Genomic DNA, 21,355 nt, shown 5'->3' with positions numbered 1-21,355 from the left:
GGAAAAATCTTTTGTCAAAACAGACTTTTTATTTTTAGAAATATGCTTTATCTGAACTTTTATTTATTCTTTCCTGAAACTGATTTTGTGCCGATGCTCAAGTGACACGGCCGGCCAAATAATGCAAGTAGAAGGGGGATTTAAATCTGGCATCTTAAAACAGTTGTATTGCTGCATTTGATTGTGAGTGTTTGAAAAAAGGTCAATGCTAAAACTGAGGGTTCACAATTAGGTTTTACAAACAATGGGTAATGTCACAGTGGCTACTTAAATATAGACACACACACACACACACACACACACACAGACTCGCATTGACACAATTGTGCTTTATTGCTGTACAAGTACAGTACTTAAAAAATTGGGAACATAATAATTCTGAAATATCACAATCATTTTTTTCTTTCCACAAACACATATGTATGCAGATTAAAATATACTGTATGTCATGTACAAAAGAAAGATTACAATAAAAAAAAAAAAACAACAACAACAACAATATGAAAGGCAGTGCTGAAATATCATGTCTCTCTGGACAACTATAAGTGGACTGGAGACAATAGATGGCCATTGTACACTGGCAGTAGCACCAGAGAGGTGATCTCAGAGCAGAGGATTTATAGATTCCTGGCTAACGAATATGACTGGCAGTATTTTGGCTGCCGGAGCTTACTTCAGAGTGAGCGAATTCATCAAGATTTGTATGTGATGAAGTGGACATATTAGCAGATGGGTTTATGTGGATATGGATGGATGATGTGTTTAGCCGAGACAGTGGGGGACAGTGGAGTGATTCACAGTGCAGAGGGAAGCAGTTCTTCACATTAGACAGCCTTTATCTTTTCTGCACGAGCATGTTATACGGGGAGGACACCCAACATGTGGTCATGCAAGGTAAAAACCACTGATATGCTTTAAAATACAATTTAAAAATGTCCTCATTTCATGACTTCCATAAACATAAGTATACACAAAACTGCACACGACCAACCATAACTCTGATTATACTGAAGGATAAATACCAAAGCTAGAAATTCTTTCAATGGCATTAGCAAGGTTGACGAGCTTAGTCTTGGTTCCTGTCTTTTGTTTGATCGCAGATGAAACACACAACTACTTGTGTGAAAATGTTTGATATATTTCTCCATTGCAGTGCTCATGCAGCCCCAAATCACAGTGCACAAGGTGTGATATATGGGGCAAATCAATACCTTATACTTGCTTGAAAAAAAATGAACTGCATACACAACTTCTGAAGACAATAATCACATTAAGCAGTTAGGTACACTGTTTTGATTCAGGCGCATGTTCCGGTAATAAGATACAAAGAGATTCAAAGATGTGCACAGGATGGTGGAATAAAAATTTTGCATTTGTACATTCAGCCAGTCAGACCAAAACACAACTGGGCAAGTTCGCCTTCAACGGGCTCTAGAATATTTGTGCACCTTCGCACGCCGACAACAACCGAAATCGATCCTGCGATGGCGCTGCTAATTTGCAATTCTGAACCAATTTAAATGCCTTGTGGGTGATCAGTGGGAATGAGAAATCTATTAGAGCTATTGATACTTGGAGGCTCTAACAATTCAGACTGGATCTTTAAAGATCGAACACCTTGTCTAGACACACCCAGCCCATTACAGAGGTCAACACAACACCACATAAACATTGTGCAATAAAACATCCATATACATTTAGAACATCTGCATTGCATCAGGGAGCAGAACAATGGGGTCGAAGGGGAATAAACAAATCATTAAATAGAGTATAAACGAATTTTCATAACCGTAGACAGTCGTTCTAAAAAAAAGAAAAAAAAGAAAAGATATTCACATCTTAAAATAGACCTCTTTCTCTCAGCATTGCATCTAACCCGAGACATTCTTCAATCTCAGTTTCACCATACACAGTATTATATACTCATCCTTGTCTTTCATCTTCAAGGTCAACCGCCGTGCTTTTCTTCTATAGTAAAAGCTAAAACATATGACACCATTCACTATTTACACTGTGGCTACCATGGAAACACCCGTAAAGCCGGTTTGATCCACTGGAGGAGGTGGGGTGGGTCAAGTAGGGGAAAGGGCAAGGGGGTCTGTTTGTTTTGGGTCAAGTACGGGAAAGGAAAAGAAGATGAGGACAGGACAGAGAAGGTAAAAAATAGGCGCCTGCGAGGACACAACAACGAAGTAGGGATCTGTACAATAATCAGGTTCATCTGTGCGTGAGGTCTCCTGAAAAACGCATTAACCTGTTCAGATGCTGATGAGACACGTTAAGAGTGTGAACAGTTTTATACCCATTTTAAACACTTTTTAATGTTTTTAGTCCACACAGGATCACCAGTGAACTGCAACAACAGCTATGATTTGGTCATTTGTCAGTCTGTACATACAGTATACAAGCATAAGGAGACTACCGTACGCATCAGTTTTAATAACTATACTTGTTAGTTTAGATATAGCTTTCACACATTGTATCACTTTGGCACAGAGTTTCATGTTCAGAACATGAACTAAATACCTATCGGCTAAAGCTTTTTTTTTCTTTTCTTTTTTTAAAATCTCAGCTTTACCTTTATACATAAAGCCAAAGTATGCTCATTAGTTGGATCCCCGTCTCCTAGTAAAGGTAAGTGCAGTAGTTTAGGATTGGCCAGAGGGCTTTCTCACAGGCTGGTGGTAACAAGGGGGAAGAGAAGTGCACCTTGGGATAATACTGAGGTTACCCTGACCCCGGGCCCCTTGCTGCCAGGGCTGCAGTAGCACTTAGAGCCCACACATGAGACGCTAAATGAGAGCTGTGTACCTGAAAAAGGTCCCATGTCTAAGCCAGTAAAGTGTTGTTCAAAACTGAAGGTCTCCAGAGGCGTTGGTTGACTTGTAAACTTTCTGAGACTTTCTGAGGTGTGCACATATGAGAAAGCATCACACGGGAACATCACAGCACGTCAAGTATAATCAGCACCGGGTTTTAGAGTGGAGCTCATTTTAATGCAGCAGCTCATCTTATGAGGCCATACGATCCAAATCAGATGGCCATTCGGCATCTAAACCCCAGGTCAACTACTTTGCTTGTAAGCCTCCTATTGATCAGCGTCAGTCATTTCATCTTAGAAGAGCTGAAAATAAATAGACAAGTCAGTGTTTTTCTCTTTTTGATCATATATGTCATCACAGACTATCCCGCATCTATTCTTTTTCTGCTTTGCAGTCATTTTTCATGGATATCAGTTAGTATCAGTTAGCTGTCACATGGTGCTGAGTTTCTATCACATAAGTAAGGGAATCCCCCACAGTTGAGTGCAAAGGGAAAAAGCAGGACCTTCACCCCACGGACTAGGCTCATTCTTGGAGCTTCAGCTTAGTCAATGGGGACAGAGGTTAACAGATCAAAAACAAACAAAAAAAAGGGAAACGAATAAAATTGAAAAGCTCGTGGAAGTGTGGCTGAAGAAAGAGGGAGGAACTTCATAGCCAACGTATGTGACTTTATCAGAAAACCTCCATCATGGAGGGGCCTTCCTGTTGGTCCAGAGCAGTGTGGGGGGCAGGGGTGGGGACTTAGGTGGGCGTGGGGGGCAGGGGTGGGGACTTAGGTGGGCGGCGCTTCCAGTCACGCCGCCCCTCACACTGCAATCGCCGCCATCGCAGAAGCTCTCCAAGGGCGGCGCTCTCATCCCCGTTGGACAGACGTAGCCGCTGGAACACCTGGGGCACAGAAGGAAGAATACAAGGTTAGGAAAGGAGGCTAGGGTTTGCTGAGGAGATGCAGCACACTGAAAAATCCAAAAGATTAACGACAGGAAGTCCAATTGACAAGCCATGATCGGAGCGGAGGGGTGGGATGATAAACAGTGACTGCACAAGCATCATAAAAATAATAACATTAACAGGGCAAAAAAAACAACAACAACAGCCTGGTCATCCAAACCTGATTAGAAACTGGGAGGTAGGGGTGTTATGCTGGCAGCTGGTGGCCTAAGAAAAAAGAGCTCAAAGGTGAACGCTTTTAAGACAAAGATCCAAATATCCCACTGTTGTTTTGTTCATTTTAATAAATACTATGAAAACACTCTCTCTCTCTCTCTGTGATTTCAACTTTCCTTACCCCCACTGCTGCACCCTAAACCTACTGCTTGCTACTGACGATGTAAAGCTTCAAAAACACCTTTAAGTGCTCCCACGGGCCCTATGAAACAACTATTAACAAAGTTGTTTCTCTTCACACCTATCAGTTTTTCCACTCTGCTGAAGTACGAGCAGTGAGCTAAATCAGCTCAGTAGTACCTATAATGTAACATTTTCCAAGTCAACTGCCAAACATGTCATGTGTTTAGTGAGGGAGTCATAGGCTATGCCACACACACACACAGACCGGGGAAAAAACATTGCACCGATTGGATACTCTGACAAACATACCTGCACATACCTACTATACATGCACACCCAAACGCTCAAACATACATTGAGATAGATTGCCTGCACTAGCACAATACTCAACAAGCTAATCCATAATTTACACCTCCCTGCCAGGCTATTCTTTGCACTGGCGCCAGCGAGGAACACCGGCTACTGGAACAGAAAATAAGTAGGAACACTGTGTCCCTCTGCAATGCATGACTGTACTGTTCATGGACACACACATACACAGAGACACACACACAGTAAACATCAGATACAGTTTTTTTCAAATTAATAACTGTGAAACATTTACGGTTTCTGGCCTTGATGTCTGAAATGTAAAACAGTTTAATGCTTGTCTTCAAAATGTCATCATGACATCGAGGCGAGATGACAAAGTTAAGTTTAGAAAATAAAATCGCTTTTTGACATTTCAAAGCTGTCTGATGGCGACTTTACTCCAGATAACAGCACTCTGAAATCTAAACCACACCCTTCTGTGTTGGGGGAAGTGGTGGGGGGATGGGTTTAGATCCATACCAACATGTGAATGGATTGTTATGGTAATAGCATGGTAATGTGGGATAGTAGTCATTCCAAACTGTCACTCACAGGAAGGATATCCCGAGGCCACAAAATATTCCAATAAGCTCAGAGCTTTTCCACATAAAACGCACACATTCCCAGGTGTAAACAGCTACTGCATGCACGCTACTGTGTATACACCCTCAGATACAGAAAACTAAAACACCGCGTTCTCTGATTGTTTGTACCCACAGCACTAGATATGACTTAGAAAGGATTTCACAGAATATAAATTGCATTTTTTATTATCTGACAAACAATAACACATGAAATTCCAAAAGAGTTGAGAAAGGTCACTAAACAGCTAATATTTCTATAACTGGGTGGCCAAGGACAGGTCGATCAAAGAGAATAAAACAAGTAGAATAAAAGAAACTGCAGACAGGATGATATGTTGCTATCTCGGGATGACTTATGTGTGATGTTTTCCTTTGATATTCCCCTGAATAGTTCCTGTGGAGTCATGTAAGGATCTCTGTCTAGTCCGATACATTTTAAGAATAGGTGTCACATGTCACATGTTCCCGAGTAGCACATGTGACCACTCCTATTTCAAATGCCCTGCCAAGTCATTGTCTGAAGGGATAAACAAAAATATCAATCTTTGTACCATTCAATCATTTAGCAGTCTGTCAAGTCTTTATATAATTAGTCTAGACTGCTGCTCGCTATTCACGGCGAAGACCCAAACAAACCAGTCCATTCATTCTTAAATGAGCTGCCCATTCATCTTCCTTCATCCTTTCCTTTTTATTTATCCCAGTAGTTCTGAGAAACCTACATAAAAACGGTCTAGCACAGAGTTATTCCCACCTCACGATCGTGTATAAACTCACAGTGATGAAGGTGATCAAGAAAGCGAAACACCGGTGAACAGCGATGATGCAGTGATGCCAGAGAGAGTCTGAGGAAGGGTTAAAAGGGAATCGAGTGATGGATTCAGCAACGTAAAAATCCCAGCAGATGAAGAGCAATAAAAACTGCAGCTCGAGCTTGAGACTCTCAGGAAAAACACTGTATAGTGACTTTTTGTGCTGAGGAGGACAGCAACAAAAAGGAACAAGTGCAATTGCCTAAGGATTTCTCCACATGTGTGGGTATTCAGATCTATTTAACCTGTGAGCTGCAGTTTCCTTCCAGAAATGAGGGATAAAAAAAGAAGAGCGTAAATGTCATCGACTCAGGATTCCTCTGATTCCTGAGAGCCGAGATGATGTCCTGCAACAGCAGTGGTTTTCAAAAATGCTTCTCCAGTGACCCATATTTTCAGAAGATTTGATTTTTTATGACAACTGCCAGAAATTCTGATTAGAATTTTTACATCTTATTTTCAGCCATGAGTTCAGACTTCACATCCTGTGTAATATTAAACTAGAATTAATTTCAGGTAACCGCAGCCACCGATTTCCATAAAAGCTAAAACAATAAATTCCCTTCTTACTCCATAAACACATTTTTGCCATTTTAATTTTGACTCAGACAAACCTTCTGGAAGTTTTATGAATCATTACTGATTTGACTGCACACTGGATTGATGAAAAACACTGCGATTAAGGGCAGAGAGGGGCACGGCATGACGTACACTCACCACATCCCTACATGTGCACGAGGGCTCACAGCGAGCCCACCCCCTGTGCCCCCCTCGCTGTTTTAGAGGGCAGCCCCCGCACCGAATGGAGAAAAGTTGAGATGACCCCTCTGGAAAATATAGGAGGCAGTGAGAATAACAGCCAAGCTCATTAGATTCATAGAAAGAGAAAGAAAACAGGCATTTATGTACAAGACAACAGCCTAGTCCAAAGTAGATGGTTACATGTGCTTCACACTTTAAAATGCTGTAAGAAAGGAGCACTAAGCAATCACAAACAGGCTTCAGATACTCAATGCACAAGGTGAACTCATCCAATTCTGAATGGAGCGATAAAATATTTCATCAACCTGAGGATTGTCAAGTGGGTACACAGCGTGCCTTTACATCTCTAGTGAAGTTTACCTACGAATAGCGTGCGCTGAACTCTTCTGAGAGTGGAACAGAACGTCCTTTGCTTCTTTGTGCATTAAACACAGAACAACTCAAAAGAAAGAAGCCAAAAAGAAGCCAGTGTTAAGTTTTTGTGTGATATTGGATTTAAACCCTACTCTCTCAAGTGCAAAGTTTCTTTCTTCCTGTGCGGCTCTTCCTGCAAAAAGCAAAAGAAAAGCATCTGGAATTCTTTAAGTTCTTGAAGACATTTCATCTCTCATCCAAGAAGCTTCTTCAGTTCTAAGAGAGATAAACGCAACATAGAAGAGCCACCTTGACAGCACAAGACTCAGATGTACACCTGCATCTAAAGGACAAAGGTCACTCTTTCAAGGATGCCAGTGTTCACATTTTGGACAAAGACAGATGGTTTGAAAGAGGAATGAAAGCCATCTATGTCCACTGTGAATGATCATATTTGAACAGAGGCGGTGGCTTACGACACCAACTGTCTGCCATCTACAATCCAGTTTTGAGATCCCAACCCAGGAGCATTAACGCCCACTCACACCTTGGGTCAGTTGATCACAATAAGTCACATAATGTTCTGAGGCCATGTCCACACTAATACGTTTTTATTTGAAAAAGCATCTTTTTCTCTCCGCTTTGGCTTTCCGCTCACACTGAAACGGCGTTTTTGGTCAAGGAAAATTGAGCTTTTTGAAAACGCTCTCCAAAGCGGATACATTTGAAAACGGCGTTTTTGCGGCGCAGTGGAGACTGCATAAACTGAGACTTTTTAAAACGATGACGCATTTTAGTCATATGATGCAGTCATGTGACCAGTTAAACTGAGATGGCGGAGCGCATTATGCAGCAATTGTTTTGTTTGCTCTCAATTTTGACAGCCCTTTTAAAGATCAATATCAGTCTGTACATGGTCCAGATAGCTTTTCTTCAAATTCTTTAATTCTCACTCGCTTTTGCAACTTTGTACTTTTGTGTTACTCGCAGCAACAACTCCACCTCATTGTTAGTCCATTAAAAAAACTCGGTGCTTTTCCTCAACATTTTGCTGCAAAATTTCAAAGAGCCGGAAATGAGCAGGTCGAATCGTCTTACATTTCATGCATGCGCAATACAGGAATGTAAGCATTTTCAGTCATTCCAGTGTGGATTTTCAAATTTAGAAGAATTAGTCGACTTAGCATCATAATGGGTTCACCCAAAACCTTGGCTGATTGTGACGCACACTCGTTTTCACATCTTGGCTCGTGTGATTAGTGACCCTCGTAGGGATACTCCCTATAGGGCTTAAATCTGGGTCCCACCAATTGCTCTTAGAACTGAAGAAGCTTCTCAGATGGCACTTTTCTTTCCAAGCTTCTTAGGCTACGTTCACACTGCAGGTCTTAATGCTCAATTCCAATTTTTTGATCAAATCAGATTTTTTGTCTGCTTCTTCACACTACAAATAAAATGTGACAGCAAACGTGCTCTAGTGTGAACCCTCAAGGCGGCCAACATGCGCAAAAAGAAGACGTCACACACAACGCGCTCTGTTTAGACCCAGACCAAACAGTCTTGTTTGACTGATGGCCGTTAATATAAAGACTTGTTTCGGATTTTACGTTTCCCAATTTTGCTTTAAGTTATTTTGTTATTTACATATGGCCTAATAATGATCCTTATTGCTGTTTCAGAGAGGAGCGGTGCTTCAAAGGATAGTTGCAGATTTCTGTCAGAATCTGCAGATTATACAGTACAAATAAAATAGTCACGTTTCTCCAACGCTGTCTTCCCAACAGTTTCACTGGATGGCCAGGAATCGTTCACGATGTCTTCTCGGGTGCTGATAATTGGCGTCTGTCTTGTGTCAGTGACGTAAAAGACGGATTTAATGCGACCTGACCGTTCAAACAACTGTCGCTTTCTGAAACATCAGATATGCATCGGATTCAGTACCACATACGAAAGTGAAATATCGGATTTGTGCCGTTCACACTGTCACACCATGATCGGATATGGGTCGCATAGGGTCAAAAAAGTCGGATTTGATGCGCTTTCGCCTGCAGTGTGAATGTAGCTTTAGACTACGATGACCTGGATGACTGAGAACCTTCACAGACATAACGAAAACTATAGGTATAGGTGTTGCTTGTTTTGGACTGATTTGATTTGTTGCCCTTTTTTTCTCTCATCTGCTATGTCACTTTTTTTCTGGAAGTTTAAATTGGTTTTATTTGTTATTTTGATAAGTTGCTTTATTTATTCAGTTGAGTTCTTTCCTGCTAACTTTGGTACAGGCCCCAAACTATGATGTGGGGTTTTTTTTTAAACATGTAAAATAAAACCAATTTTTCATCTGTGCTCCACCTGTGTGCATCATCTTAAAAGTTAAAATTAGACTTTCTATGACACACATTCATCAGTCAGTGGTAAGGCTCAGTTTTCAAAAGGTTCGTCTACAACCATACGGTAGTTAATGAGCTCAACATAATGAGATTCAGAGTATGTGCATTCATGTAAGCATATGAGTGCAAAAAACTAAACAAATATAAACCAAAAATATTTTATCCTGTAATTATACACCTGTCCTTGGAAGCACAAAAAGCTCACATCACAAGTGATGCATGCCACTGAAAGAGGCCACTTCCCTGTCCACTTAAAATGTCAACAAACCCAAACAGAAACCTTATACAGGGAGTGCAGAATTATTAGGCAAGTTGTATTTTTGAGGAATAATTTTATTATTGAACAACAACCATGTTCTCAATGAACCCAAAAAACTCATTAATATCAAAGCTGAATGTTTTTGGAAGTAGTTTTTAGTTTGTTTTTAGTTTTAGCTATTTTAGGGGGATATCTGTGTGTGCAGGTGACTATTACTGTGCATAATTATTAGGCAACTTAACAAAAAACAAATATATACCCATTTCAATTATTGATTTTTACCAGTGAAACCAATATAACATCTCCACATTCACAAATATACATTTCTGACATTCAAAAACAAAACAAAAACAAATCAGCGACCAATATAGCCACCTTTCTTTGCAAGGACACTCAAAAGCCTGCCATCCATGGATTCTGTCAGTGTTTTGATCTGTTCACCATCAACATTGCGTGCAGCAGCAACCACAGCCTCCCAGACACTGTTCAGAGAGGTGTACTGTTTTCCCTCCTTGTAAATCTCACATTTGATGATGGACCACAGGTTCTCAATGGGGTTCAGATCAGGTGAACAAGGAGGCCATGTCATTAGTTTTTCTTCTTTTATACCCTTTCTTGCCAGCCACGCTGTGGAGTACTTGGACGCGTGTGATGGAGCATTGTCCTGCATGAAAATCATGTTTTTCTTGAAGGATGCAGACTTCTTCCTGTACCACTGCTTGAAGAAGGTGTCTTCCAGAAACTGGCAGTAGGACTGGGAGTTGAGCTTGACTCCATCCTCAACCTGAAAAGGCCCCACAAGCTCATCTTTGATGATACCAGCCCAAACCAGTACTCCACCTCCACCTTGCTGACGTCTGAGTCGGACTGGAGCTCTCTGCCCTTTACCAATCCAGCCACGGGCCCATCCATCTGGCCCATCAAGACTCACTCTCATTTCATCAGTCCATAAAACCTTAGAAAAATCCGTCTTGAGATATTTCTTGGCCCAGTCTTGACGTTTCAGCTTGTGTGTCTTGTTCAGTGGTGGTCGTCTTTCAGCCTTTCTTACCTTGGCCATGTCTCTGAGTATTGCACACTTTGTGCTTTTGGGCACTCCAGTGATGTTGCAGCTCTGAAATATGGCCAAACTGGTGGCAAGTGGCATCTTGGCAGCTGCACGCTTGACTTTTCTCAGTTCATGGGCAGTTATTTTGCGCCTTGATTTTTCCACACGCTTCTTGCGACCCTGTTGACTATCTTGAATGAAACGCTTGATTGTTCGATGATCACGCTTCAGAAGCTTTGCAATTTTGAGACTGCTGCATCCCTCTGCAAGATATCTCACTATTTGTGACTTTTCTGAGCCTGTCAAGTCCTTCTTTTGACCCATTTTGCCAAAGGAAAGGACGTTGCCTAATAATTATGCACACCTGATATAGGGTGTTGATGTCATTAGACCACACCCCTTCTCATTACAGAGATGCACATCACCTAATATGCTTCATTGGTAGTAGGCTTTCGAGCCTATACAGCTTGGAGTAAGACAACATGCATGAAGAGGATGATGTGGACAAAATACTCATTTGCCTAATAATTCTGCACTCCCTGTATAGTCGTGCTCTAACTGTGTGTGTGTGTTTAACTGTATACATATATGCATCCCATGACAAGTTTTAAACACACCAAGGTCAGATGCACTTCCGTGTGTTACGTAAAGTGTTGGGGAGTAAGGTTGCAAAGAAAAAACTGCACCTGTTGCCATCTGTACATAGCTTCTGATGAAGGCACCAAAAGTGTGTCTGTGTGTTTAAGTGCCTGTCTTTGTGGTTACCTGAGTATGATGACTATCCATGTGTCTGTGCAAAGAGGGGGTGCTGGAGGAGTTTGACTTGCTGTGACTCTCATCCTCCAGCGACCCTGAACACAAAAAAAGAAGCGTTTCACAAACCACGGATATCTGTCTTCTCAAGTCTTTCCACACACAGGCAGGTAGAGTCTGAAGGACACACCGTTTTTCAAACACAAGCAATCTTAGAGAGGGCTAAGAAACTGTTTTCATGCAAAGAAAAATGTTAAGGCAAGAGTATGGTTTGGTTGCAAAACTCTCTGGGTATTTAAGAATAAAGTAACCACTCTCTGGTTCCAGTAAATCCTTCTCAGTTTCTCAGGTCACCTGATTATACCATTTAATTTCCCTCTCGTTATTTGTAACTCTAACTCCACTTACCAATCTTCCCAGCCTGCAACTACTTTTATTTCAGTCCACTCCACAATGAATTGAAGTGATTGTGCGGATCTGGCATTACAATGGCTAAAAGGAGAGTTTGCAGCTAAGACTGGCCTGGTGTATGACTTTGTCACTCCACAGGTAGAGCCGGTGGAACTGTATTTCTTATTTACAACCACATGGCATTTTAACTAATTTTTACTAACTGTAAACTATAAGTAGACTGACACCCATTAATCTCTAGATGCATAGTTACGTACCAACATGACAGTGGTGAAGCTGGCAGGGTCTTAATATATGATAACAGAGGTTGTAAAAACAAAACAAAAAAACTCAGTGTGTCTTTGCTTATCACCTGAAATGTCATGAAGGTGCCATGTCAGTTTTCCTTAATGTCACACTTGAAATTTGTCAAAAACACATTGTAACCTTGACATTCATAAAATATGGAGAACTTATTTGATTCAATCCAGGCACTGTATGTGCACAGCTTTGGATTTCAATTTTTGCCATGCTTAAAAACCACTAGCAAGTCCGCGCCAAGCTTTACCAAAGTAACCTTGAAGAATATAGCGGGTCATTGCTATTTAAAAATATCTTCCTAAGATTGTGAGTGTGAATGTGCAACATTGGGCTGTTACCGTTTGAGATCTGGTTCCCGTTCTCTACAGGGGCAGAGCTTTGTGAGTGGGGAGAGTGGTTGTTGGCGTTCTTGTCTTGTAGCTGGAGAGATGGTGAGGTGGGGGCAGAGCCACAGTCTTCCCTCCCTGGCAGATTGATATTAGAATTGAATCCTGGTGGGAATATAACAAGAGGAAATGCAACTGCATATCGGTGCATGTTACAAACGGTAATATCCATCATGCATAATATCATCAGAATACCCTCTCTTTATATATTTCATAATATCTGTCTGCCTTTCTCCCTTCTGCTGCTCCTTGGGGCTCAAATGCTACACACTGCATGAGTAAGTAACTGTGGGTGCATATGTGTGTGGCAGTGTGAATGAGAATTCATCAGCTGCTGTCCCACACAGAGAATGTTTGCCTCCCGGTCCATCCATGGTCACAAGATGCCTAAATATAAAGTTACCAAACTGTACTATCCCATGGGATAGGTGAGTTTTTACAAGGGACACAAGGCCATGCAGTGAGACAGAGCCCATGCGCGTGTTCATGCTTATGAAAGATGAGTCATTCAGGCACAAAGACCATAATAAAAGCTAAATGAAATTGGAAATTTTGGATGGTGCTGCTGAGGTATGATGTGTCTCATGACTCTGATTTCCTAAAGCCTGCCAAGACCCCCTGCCCTCTTTCCCTTGCATTCCTGTGGTTTTCTCATTCCCTGAAGATGAGGAAAGGCGGGTGGAGAAAAGAGCGTCAGCTGCTCTGCACTTCATGTCCGGGATAGCAACTGCAACCCCTGGGCAGTCCCACAGCGTCAGGTATCACATTCAGTTATTTAACAGCCGATAGGGAACGGAAGTAGAGCGTTCTGTTAAGCCCACTGGCATCTCTCTACGCATGGATCTAAGAGGGCCGCCTTGCTTTGCCCACTCAAAATACACCAGTGCTTGGTTCCCTGTCACACACACCGTTTCCATGACGCCAGCACTTTTCCCGTACAGTTGCAGGTGCTGACGAGGGGTCAGACGCAAGATGTCATGTGATTCAAATGCGTAAGCATGTTCACTTGCCCTCATACCGTCTCTTATAAGGAGTTCAACTTTTTGCCCACTGAACTTATTGTATTTATAGAACTATGAGACAACAGCTTTGATCACAGCTCAGCTAGCTTCACAATCAGCCTCTAGCATGGTGTCTAGCTGATGCTTTCACCTGAATTCTCGAATATGCAAATAATAGTCCAGGACGTGCTGTTCAATGCTGCGAGGCAGTCTCGCTCCCTTCAGTAGAACCTGAGCGAGCTGTTAAATATTTCATAGCTATCCTCTTGGTTCTCCTGCTCATGTATTATTAACCCAGCCACAACTAATACACTTTGAGGAAACAGAGCCTCAGACAGTAGGGTGCGACAGTTTCTCAAGGTGGAATATCAGTGATAAGTTTACTTTTCACGCTCTCTCTGTCTGGGTTTGAAACCTTTGACCTAAGGGACCGGAGTTCATTTCATTCACTATGTGTGACAAATACTGTTTGTTCTTCTTTTGTAAAGGTCAGCTTTTTCATCACTACACACAGTTTCTATGTACTTTACATACGTGCAGAGCTATAGCACACAATAACAAAGCTAAAACATAATTACAGTGCAGTGTGATGCTAAGTGATTTACACAAGCTGGCTCATTACCTAACATATTAGAAGGCAGCTGCAGCAGCCAAAGGGCACTACACAGGAGGCTGTAACAAATGGGTTGCCTCAAGTAGGCCAAAGGGGGTTGCTGGTTACAACATCTGATCTAATGTAAGGGGTTTCCAAATGTAGGTCTGGATAACAGCGCATCTTACCTCTCTACTACTCGAAAACAAAACAAAATCTGTGACAGATTTATTGACAAAAGATATTGTTATTACCTATTTAAGCATGTAAAACTACTCCTGCTGTACAGAAGGTAATCAGATGGCATGCAATAAATCATCTGACCTAGGTCAGGATGGGATTTTGATCATAACCTCACAACTGTGGGCAGACAACAGCAAGAAACACACGTGCATTCAATGAATGAATGGGAAACTCTTTACAAAATGCAAAAAGGTTCGTATATTGGTGGTTTGGGAAGCAAATTAATACATATGCAATAATTAAAGGAAAAAGGGGGAAGTGCATGTACTTCATAATGTGTATGTACACAAGGAGTGTGTGTCTACTGACAGACCTCCATCTCTCATCTTGCGGCCAGACTTCCTCAGTAGGCTACGTCCAGAGCTGAACAGGGTGCTGAGTTCATCCAGGGGGCTGGTCAGGGGCCTGCCGTTGGCTGGGTTGAATAGCAGTGGAGACGAGGAGCACGAGTGAGCTCTTCGAGGCTCAGGACGAGACACCTTCACAGGGGAATAGGGAGGAGGCTTCCCCAGCGGCTCCCCGCCTGTTCTTTGTGAGGACGTTTTGGAGGAATCTGAGCTCCCGGTGACAGATGCTGCTCGTGTCAGAGCCAGGAAGTTGGCCTCAGGTGGGAAGGGGAAGTGTGAAGGAGGTCTATAGGGTGGAGGTGGGGCACTAGGAGGAGGAGGTGGAGGAGTGAGTGGAGGTGTGGACTTCTTCTCTGGCATTAAAACAGTGAGGCTTGGGGAGGAATCAGCCCTCTGGCGGGCATACTGTGGGGACAGGGGGCTGTCTGGCCCAGTGGCATAATTGAGGTTTGTCTCAAACACCGGCAGCTTTTTTACTTCTAGGGGGGTTAGGGGTGACTCATCAGAAGCAGGAGAACAGGTGACAGGGGAGGGCGGAAATACAAGGAGTGGAGGGCGGTGGGGAAGCAAGTTGGGAAAAGGTGCAGGAATGTCACAGCTGCCATCTTTTCCATGCTGGCTTTTGGGAGCTCCACTGTTTGATGTGCTATGTGAGTGAGCAATGTCTAAAGCAGCAGTCACCCCCAATGCCAGTCGTTTAGTCTCTGCACTCTGAGGAGGGGATGTCCCCAATCCTAATAAGTTGAGTCCTAGAGCCTCCAATTTGGCTGGTTTGGTGACAGAGGCAGCAGCTCCACCATCTTCAGAAGGGTAATACTTCATCTCCTCGTAGACAGCTTCCGAGTCGGCTTGCTCTGGGCTATCAGGCGGCTCCTGGAGGCTTCGTGCCCGCTGCTGGGATCCCAACATCTCTATGTAAATGTCTTCTTCATCTTGGCCCTTGAACAGACTTAGTGCAACCCCTTGTGGAGCATCTATGGAGGCTGCTCTCTGCATCAAGCCTCCAAATCCCCCGCCACGTGAAAGCAGGGCCAACTTTACATCAGCTGGGCGTAGCTGATGGAGCTGGGGTGCTACAGCATTAATCTCCTCATATGAGCCAGTCAGCTTAGTGTTGGGGCTGCGCTTGGGTTTCGGGGGTGGTACCTTTCTCATAGTTGTGTAGTCATCACTATGGGGACGGGGTTTGGACAAGGCTAAGGAAGAAACAAAACAAAGAAAGCTAAATCAATATGTAACAGCAATGAGGCACCGCCATCTGTTATATCTTTGACAGTCCAGTAGAAATTATTTACCTGCTGGGTCTGTGGGGGATAGCTGGGATTTAGGAGGGCTTCCAGCTGGTGAAGCGTAGCCCTCTGGAGTGGAGCACTCTTTGGCGGCCATCGTCAGGCCTGCACTAACTGCTTCATAAGATGCACTCAGACGAGTATTGGGGTCCCTCTTTGGTTTAGGAGGAGGTTGCTTACGAGGAGAGGAAAGACCTCCCCCGCCTGCTCCGTCCTCATTGATATGGACAACTTGCTGCAAGGCTGGTTTGATGGGTGGATTGGCAGACGAATGGACCATGTTCTCAATGGCGAGCGGGGTGGGTACCGAGCTGGAGCGAAAGTGGCGAATGACTCGACTTCCGCCGTTGGCAGGGCCTTCATGCACTTTCGTGCTTTTCTCTGCCACTCTACAAATGGAAATAAGGAACAATGAATTTATGTTTAAAAGGCGACGAGTGAGTCTACTTTATAATTAATCAAACTCAATATACGCTTGCCTCAAATGTCACTTCAGAGGTTTAAGATAAATTGGGCAAAAGGAGGAAACAACCAAAGAGATTAAACCTAATGTCCTTGCTGTGATTTGATATCATCCAGTTTGATATTTCCTTGGCTAATCTGGGTGAGCCATCTGTTAGTTTCCTGATTGCAGGCAGGCATGCGGTCGGGGGTGAGAGGTGGGGGGTGAGCATTTGTGGAGGTACTCAGGAGAGGCATTTTGAAAATCTGCAGTGAGATTACAGTAGGGGAATCTGGGGGAATGTGTAGATGTAAGTACATTTTTATCTCCTCTACAGGACAAAGGTGAAACCTGTTATCAGCTGTTACATGCTCAAGGACACAGAGTTTATAGAAAACATATGTCTTATATTATTTGTGATCTCTGGTCTCCTTTCATGTTTAAAAAGCACATTGAAATCTGCTTTTTTTAGGCATGTGTGACAACAACTCAAACCTAAATAAATGTAGAACAATTTGCTATTTTGTCAAAATGTTTTGTCCTGTCAGGATTTTAGCCACCAGTATTTATCAAAATGAAATAAAAGTATTTTTCCTCCAACAACAGCAGTAATCAATAGAAATGATATAGCACTGCTTTCTCTGCAGGCAAAAAAGAACTTATAGAAATAATGCACATATTTATGAAGCATACTGCAGAACGCATAAGAATATAGTACCTGTACGTACTTACGACTTTAATAGTGCTGAAATACCAATCACACTTGAGTTATTATGAAGGCCCTTCATTTAGCGCCACCTCTAAAAAGCTTTTTATTGCTTTTTTACACTTTTTCCAAGAGAGTTATTTAATTTCCTCCAAGTGTAATATACTGGTATATTAGAATGAGGTGAGGTGGAGATAAGGATTGTATTCCATAGGAGCAACACAATACGAAAACAATCTGATAGCGCGAGTCATTATCTGACTATCCATCATGAACCTCACAATTAAAAGTCTGCAGCACACAGGTATACAGTGACATCATTAATCAGAAAGCACATGCTGTGCTGGCATGGCCACACACAAGCACGCAGATGAATAAACACACACAATTATGAAGGCAAATGATTCCTTCACACAGTCATAAATCCTGTAAATGACTACGATTGTTTTTCTCCGGGCTAAATGACGCTACAGTTACTACGAGGTCAGTGCCTCATAATATGAATCACATTATAGTGAGTAATGAAAGCTCTGTCTTAGTGAGAATATGGTCTTGATTGATCGCAGTGACTATAAAATGTCAGAAAATGGCTAAAGGTTACGAAGATGTGCACTGAGAAAATGAAAAAAGAAATATCCATATTTTAAATTAGTTCTAACCAGGAGAATAGCGGAACTCTATCCTTGATCAAGCAAAATATTTGCTTTCTGATCTAAATAAAAGGGCGTACGCTGTATTAGTGTCTGCTCATTTACCTCCTGATTGGCTGATCTTCCTCCTTCCCCACCGGCTCTGGTCTTTCGCCAAGGGGTGGACTACTGCCAAGGGTGTTGAGCAGGCTATTGCCATGGCAGCGCAGGCGGTCGTTTTCTCTTGCAATGTCGGAGGCATTTTGGATAACCAGCTGGTCGTAGGTTCGCAGTCCCATGTCTTCTGCCCCCTGCAGGAAGTGCTGCACACCGCACTCCTCTTTGTGTTGTAACGATAACCTGCGATTGACCCGCTGCCTGGCTAGCCAGCCGCGAACAACTGAGACATTGGGTGGAGATGAAGACACAGTCATCACAGGTGTCATGGCTCGAAAAGAAGATGGTGGTAGACGATATTGTTGTATTGAGTATTACCTTTCTGACAGGTGATGATCTTTTTATGTAGCTGGTGGCAGCGGTCGTTGAGCTGGTCTGCCTGCCAGTATCTCAGAAACACTTTACTGCTGCCCATCTACACAGACAACGAAACAAGAAATCTAATAAAACATACACATATATATCTATTTTTTTTTTTTCATCAGCTAAAAGGAGCACTTAGAGGACCCTGTGAAGCTGTTTTCTTTTGGAAATCTCAGAAGAGTGTGACCTGCTAGTTGAGCGATGGGAGACCGGTGATGTAGCAGTAATTTATGATAATCAGTGGGTGTGGAGTGTGGATAGGGTGTGGGTTTGCATGCTGATAATGCATTCACTTCCTGGACATAGAGGGCTTTTGAGAGGTGACAGAGGTCACGCTATACCAGGTGCAAGGAATTGTGAGGGTGACATACTTGCACAGATAGCCCCTATTCATTCCAGCACAAGCTACTTGTAGGAGTAATGTGTGTGTGTGTGTTTGTGTGTGCGTGTGTTTGTGTGTGAGTGACTGAGTGAGTGAGTAAGGCAGGGTTTTATCAAAAGTATCTGCGGGCTATTGTGGAGGAGTGTGTATGCATGTGTGACCTGTGGGGTCACACGCTCAGACACAACAGCAGTCTAGCAGACAGGAGAGAGGGGGGTTGGAGGGGTCCGTGCTGCTGTGTGCGTGCGTGTGTGTGTGTGTGTGTCGAATTCTGATGAGGTGGGACAGCTGGAACAAGTTGTCAGGATTCCATGGGATCTTTGAAACAGAGGGTCAGGGATTAAGTCATTTGGCAAATTTTTCATTATTGATGGAGACAGAAAAGGACACTGGACACAAACACACCTGCCATCCCTGGAGTTTTGATTGTTGCAGAACTGAGCGACATTTTTCCTCCGGAGACAGTTTCTTCTTGTCTCCCAGTGTTGGGACAACAAGGTCTTTATATCTGTAACACGACAAAGAAAAACACAAAACATCAGAGCTCCAGGGATAAACACGCTGAACCTAAAAACCCAGACAAGACATGGAGGCAGCCTATTTTGGAAACAATGGATTCAAGGGTCATTAGGGTCATTCAGAAGACAAGCCAAACAGCATCTGTTCCTATTGGCAGTGTCCATGGCAACCGTTGTTATGAATGGTCAGCTGGATGGAGTCAGTGGTTTGTTTATGCACTGGGTGGTGTGGAGAGAAGCAGAAAGTAAGAAAAGTGAATATAACTGTTAATGTGTAATAAGAGTAGACGTTTTTATATATTCTGAATTCTGAATACACACAGAAGAAAGAATGATTATGAATTATGGAGGAAATAAACTGACCACATAGAAAAATGTGACTGAACTGAAAACACAACATCCCTAAAGACAACCGTATGCTTTGTTGGTGTGAATATAAGTGTACAACAAATGTACTCAATAAGGTATGAAGATTTTTCTTGCTGTGATTGGTTCAGCTTAAACCTATAGTAAAGCCTTCAGCTTAATGGGAATTCAGTTTGACTTTTCCTTATTCCCTGCAGAGAAACTTAGGCTTGCAGTCTGCACTCTCATTGAGGAAAGACTGTTTTGTACAATAGGAAGTGCTTCCAGCTCTTTAACTGAGAAAAAAAATACAGAATTAAAAATTAAAGAAGCAATTTTTCCTGTGAATTAAGTATTTATCTATATATACACAGCTGATTGTTATACACTGGGGGACCGCACCGGTCCACACCCGATGCCATACCAATGTGAATGAGCTGTAAATATTCTAACTGCGCTGTTTATCTTCGACAGCTTACAGCATTACCATCTGTGACGGACAACTGGTTCACAAAGCTCATCCCAATATTTATAAAACTACGGGACAAGGTGCACGTGTCATTAACAGAATATATAACTGAAAGTATGTCATGTCATGAGGTGCATACAGTAAATACAATAGGCTTATTCTGTGCAGAAATTCTGACTTGACTAACATTACTGTGCAAAAGTCTTGAGTCATTTCTTTCCAAGGAGTCAGACTTTCCTCAAATTTTTTAACTGTTCTCGAGCAAGTACTCACGGTTGTTATCTATGTAACAGATTTTGCTCAAATACAGTATATTTAATTCAGGTGTTTTTTAAACTTTCTTACAAATTAACACCATTATGTGATTTTTCATTGTTGTATTGTTCAACAAAAACACAGTTTTTTCACGAGTATAAAATACACTATAAAATACTTCCTATGTTTTAAAGTTCTTTAGATCTCCAGGCTTTTTAGGGGTCTTTCAAAGTTTTCCTTTGACATTGACTCATTTTTACCAGATTTTTAGTCTAGCAGTTGACCATTTTCAAAGGAATATTTTGTTTGTTTGTTTTTTAAGCCCATTAACACTGGCCTATGAATCATCCAAACATAAAAAGGAATCTAACTCGAGGGGTTAACTAATTTTGTGTCAACATATAAAAGACAGCTATCTTCAGGCACTTTGTTACTACAACCTGTTGTAAAAGCACATATTTGTTCCCTTTTCTTTAGTTCAATCTGTGAAAAATGCCCCCAAAAAACATACTTTGACAAACATGAAATAGTATTTTGGCACAAACAAGGTGATTCCAGAAAAGCTATTAGCCCGTATTGAGGAAATTGAACAAGTGGAGGAAAAAAATCCTAAAAAAAAAAAACTATCTGCAGCAGATGAACAGTATCGTAAAATCATGAAGAAATAGGATAAAATAAATCCAGCAAAGGCCCGATACAGGACCAGACAGCTGTACGTGAGCCTTCAGTTTATCCATCTACTGTTCACTGAAGCCTCATCAGAAATAGTCTCAGCTGAAGGGTCGCTGTTAAAAAGCCAGTTCTAAGGAAGGAAAGCAGGGAGAAAAGGCTAAGGTTTGCCAAATTACACAAGAACTGGACTCGAAATCAGTGTAAAACAGATCCTATGGAGTTATGGGTTCAAGTCATTATTAGAGATGGACCGATCCGATATTTAGTATCGGTATCGGTCCGATACTGACGTAAATTACTGGATCGGATATCGGAGAGAAATAAAAAATGTAATCCGATCCGTTAAATATCAAAAAAGCACCTCACAAAACTTGCGACATGGCGTAACTGTGTGTATTTG

General features: G+C 42.2%; 1 protein-coding gene across 6 annotated transcripts in view; it reads right to left on the bottom strand.

Annotated features, from left to right (window-relative positions):
- Positions 1 to 252: 252 nt before the first annotated feature.
- Positions 253 to 21,355, bottom strand: part of myo16 (myosin XVI) — a 112,777-nt gene continuing 91,674 nt past the window's right edge. For 4 of the 6 annotated variants that reach the window (XM_082508470.1, XM_082508471.1, XM_082508472.1 and 1 more), the window contains 8 exons: positions 19,102 to 19,204; positions 18,270 to 18,366; positions 17,901 to 18,174; positions 16,004 to 16,386; positions 14,675 to 15,904; positions 12,478 to 12,630; positions 11,441 to 11,526; positions 254 to 3,713 (listed from right to left, as the gene is read on the bottom strand). In XM_082508470.1, the coding sequence (XP_082364596.1) occupies positions 3,567 to 3,713; positions 11,441 to 11,526; positions 12,478 to 12,630; positions 14,675 to 15,904; positions 16,004 to 16,386; positions 17,901 to 18,174; positions 18,270 to 18,366; positions 19,102 to 19,204 (2,473 nt within the window). In that variant the 3' untranslated portion in view covers positions 254 to 3,566. Of the gene's footprint in view, positions 3,714 to 6,579; positions 6,690 to 11,440; positions 11,527 to 12,477; positions 12,631 to 14,674; positions 15,905 to 16,003; positions 16,387 to 17,900; positions 18,175 to 18,269; positions 18,367 to 19,101; positions 19,205 to 21,355 lie in introns of all 6 variants that reach the window. The other 2 variants (XR_014271841.1, XM_082508469.1) reach the window with 2 other exon arrangements.

Source organism: Aulonocara stuartgranti (genome assembly GCF_965226115.1).
Source record: "Aulonocara stuartgranti genome assembly, chromosome: 16".
Classification (NCBI taxonomy): Eukaryota; Metazoa; Chordata; class Actinopteri; order Cichliformes; family Cichlidae; genus Aulonocara; species Aulonocara stuartgranti.
Note: the sequence above shows the minus strand (reverse complement) of the source record. Positions and strands in the feature narration are given on the sequence as shown.